At 50.3% G+C, this 292-nt stretch overlaps 1 protein-coding gene across 1 annotated transcript in view; it reads right to left on the bottom strand.

Annotated features, from left to right (window-relative positions):
- EMH_0074450 (uncharacterized protein) overlaps positions 1-292 on the bottom strand; it is a gene marked incomplete at both ends in the record, with an annotated part of 2760 nt that overhangs the window by 883 nt on the left and 1585 nt on the right. The window contains one exon of the mRNA XM_013499467.1: positions 89-292. Within this exon, the coding sequence (XP_013354921.1) occupies positions 89-292 (204 nt within the window). The remainder of the gene's footprint in view (positions 1-88) is intronic.

Raw genomic sequence — 292 nt, 5'->3', positions numbered from 1 at the left:
CTTCTACCCCTGGCAGCGGCAGCAGTCCCTTTGTGTCTCCTCTATCTATCCAAATTATTTTATGTTGTTCTCTCATTGTTTTTTTTACTATGTCTGCTAGCCGCAGAGACAAGCTGCTGCGTTGATAGACAAAAGGATGTATGTTGCTGCTGCTGCTGCTGTTGCTGCTGCTGTTGCTGCTGTTGCTGCTGCTGTGGTGGTGGTGGTGGTGATGGTTGCTGCTGCTGCTGCTAGAAGAAGAGGAAGATGAAGGAGTTTCGTCTCCTGCTGCTGCTGCTGCTGCTGCTGCTGT

The sequence above is a fragment of the Eimeria mitis genome, genomic scaffold, assembly GCF_000499745.2.
Source record: "Eimeria mitis Houghton genomic scaffold, Emh_scaff4351, whole genome shotgun sequence".
In the NCBI taxonomy this organism is placed as follows: domain Eukaryota; phylum Apicomplexa; class Conoidasida; order Eucoccidiorida; family Eimeriidae; genus Eimeria; species Eimeria mitis.
This window is presented reverse-complemented; position numbering and strand designations above follow the sequence as displayed.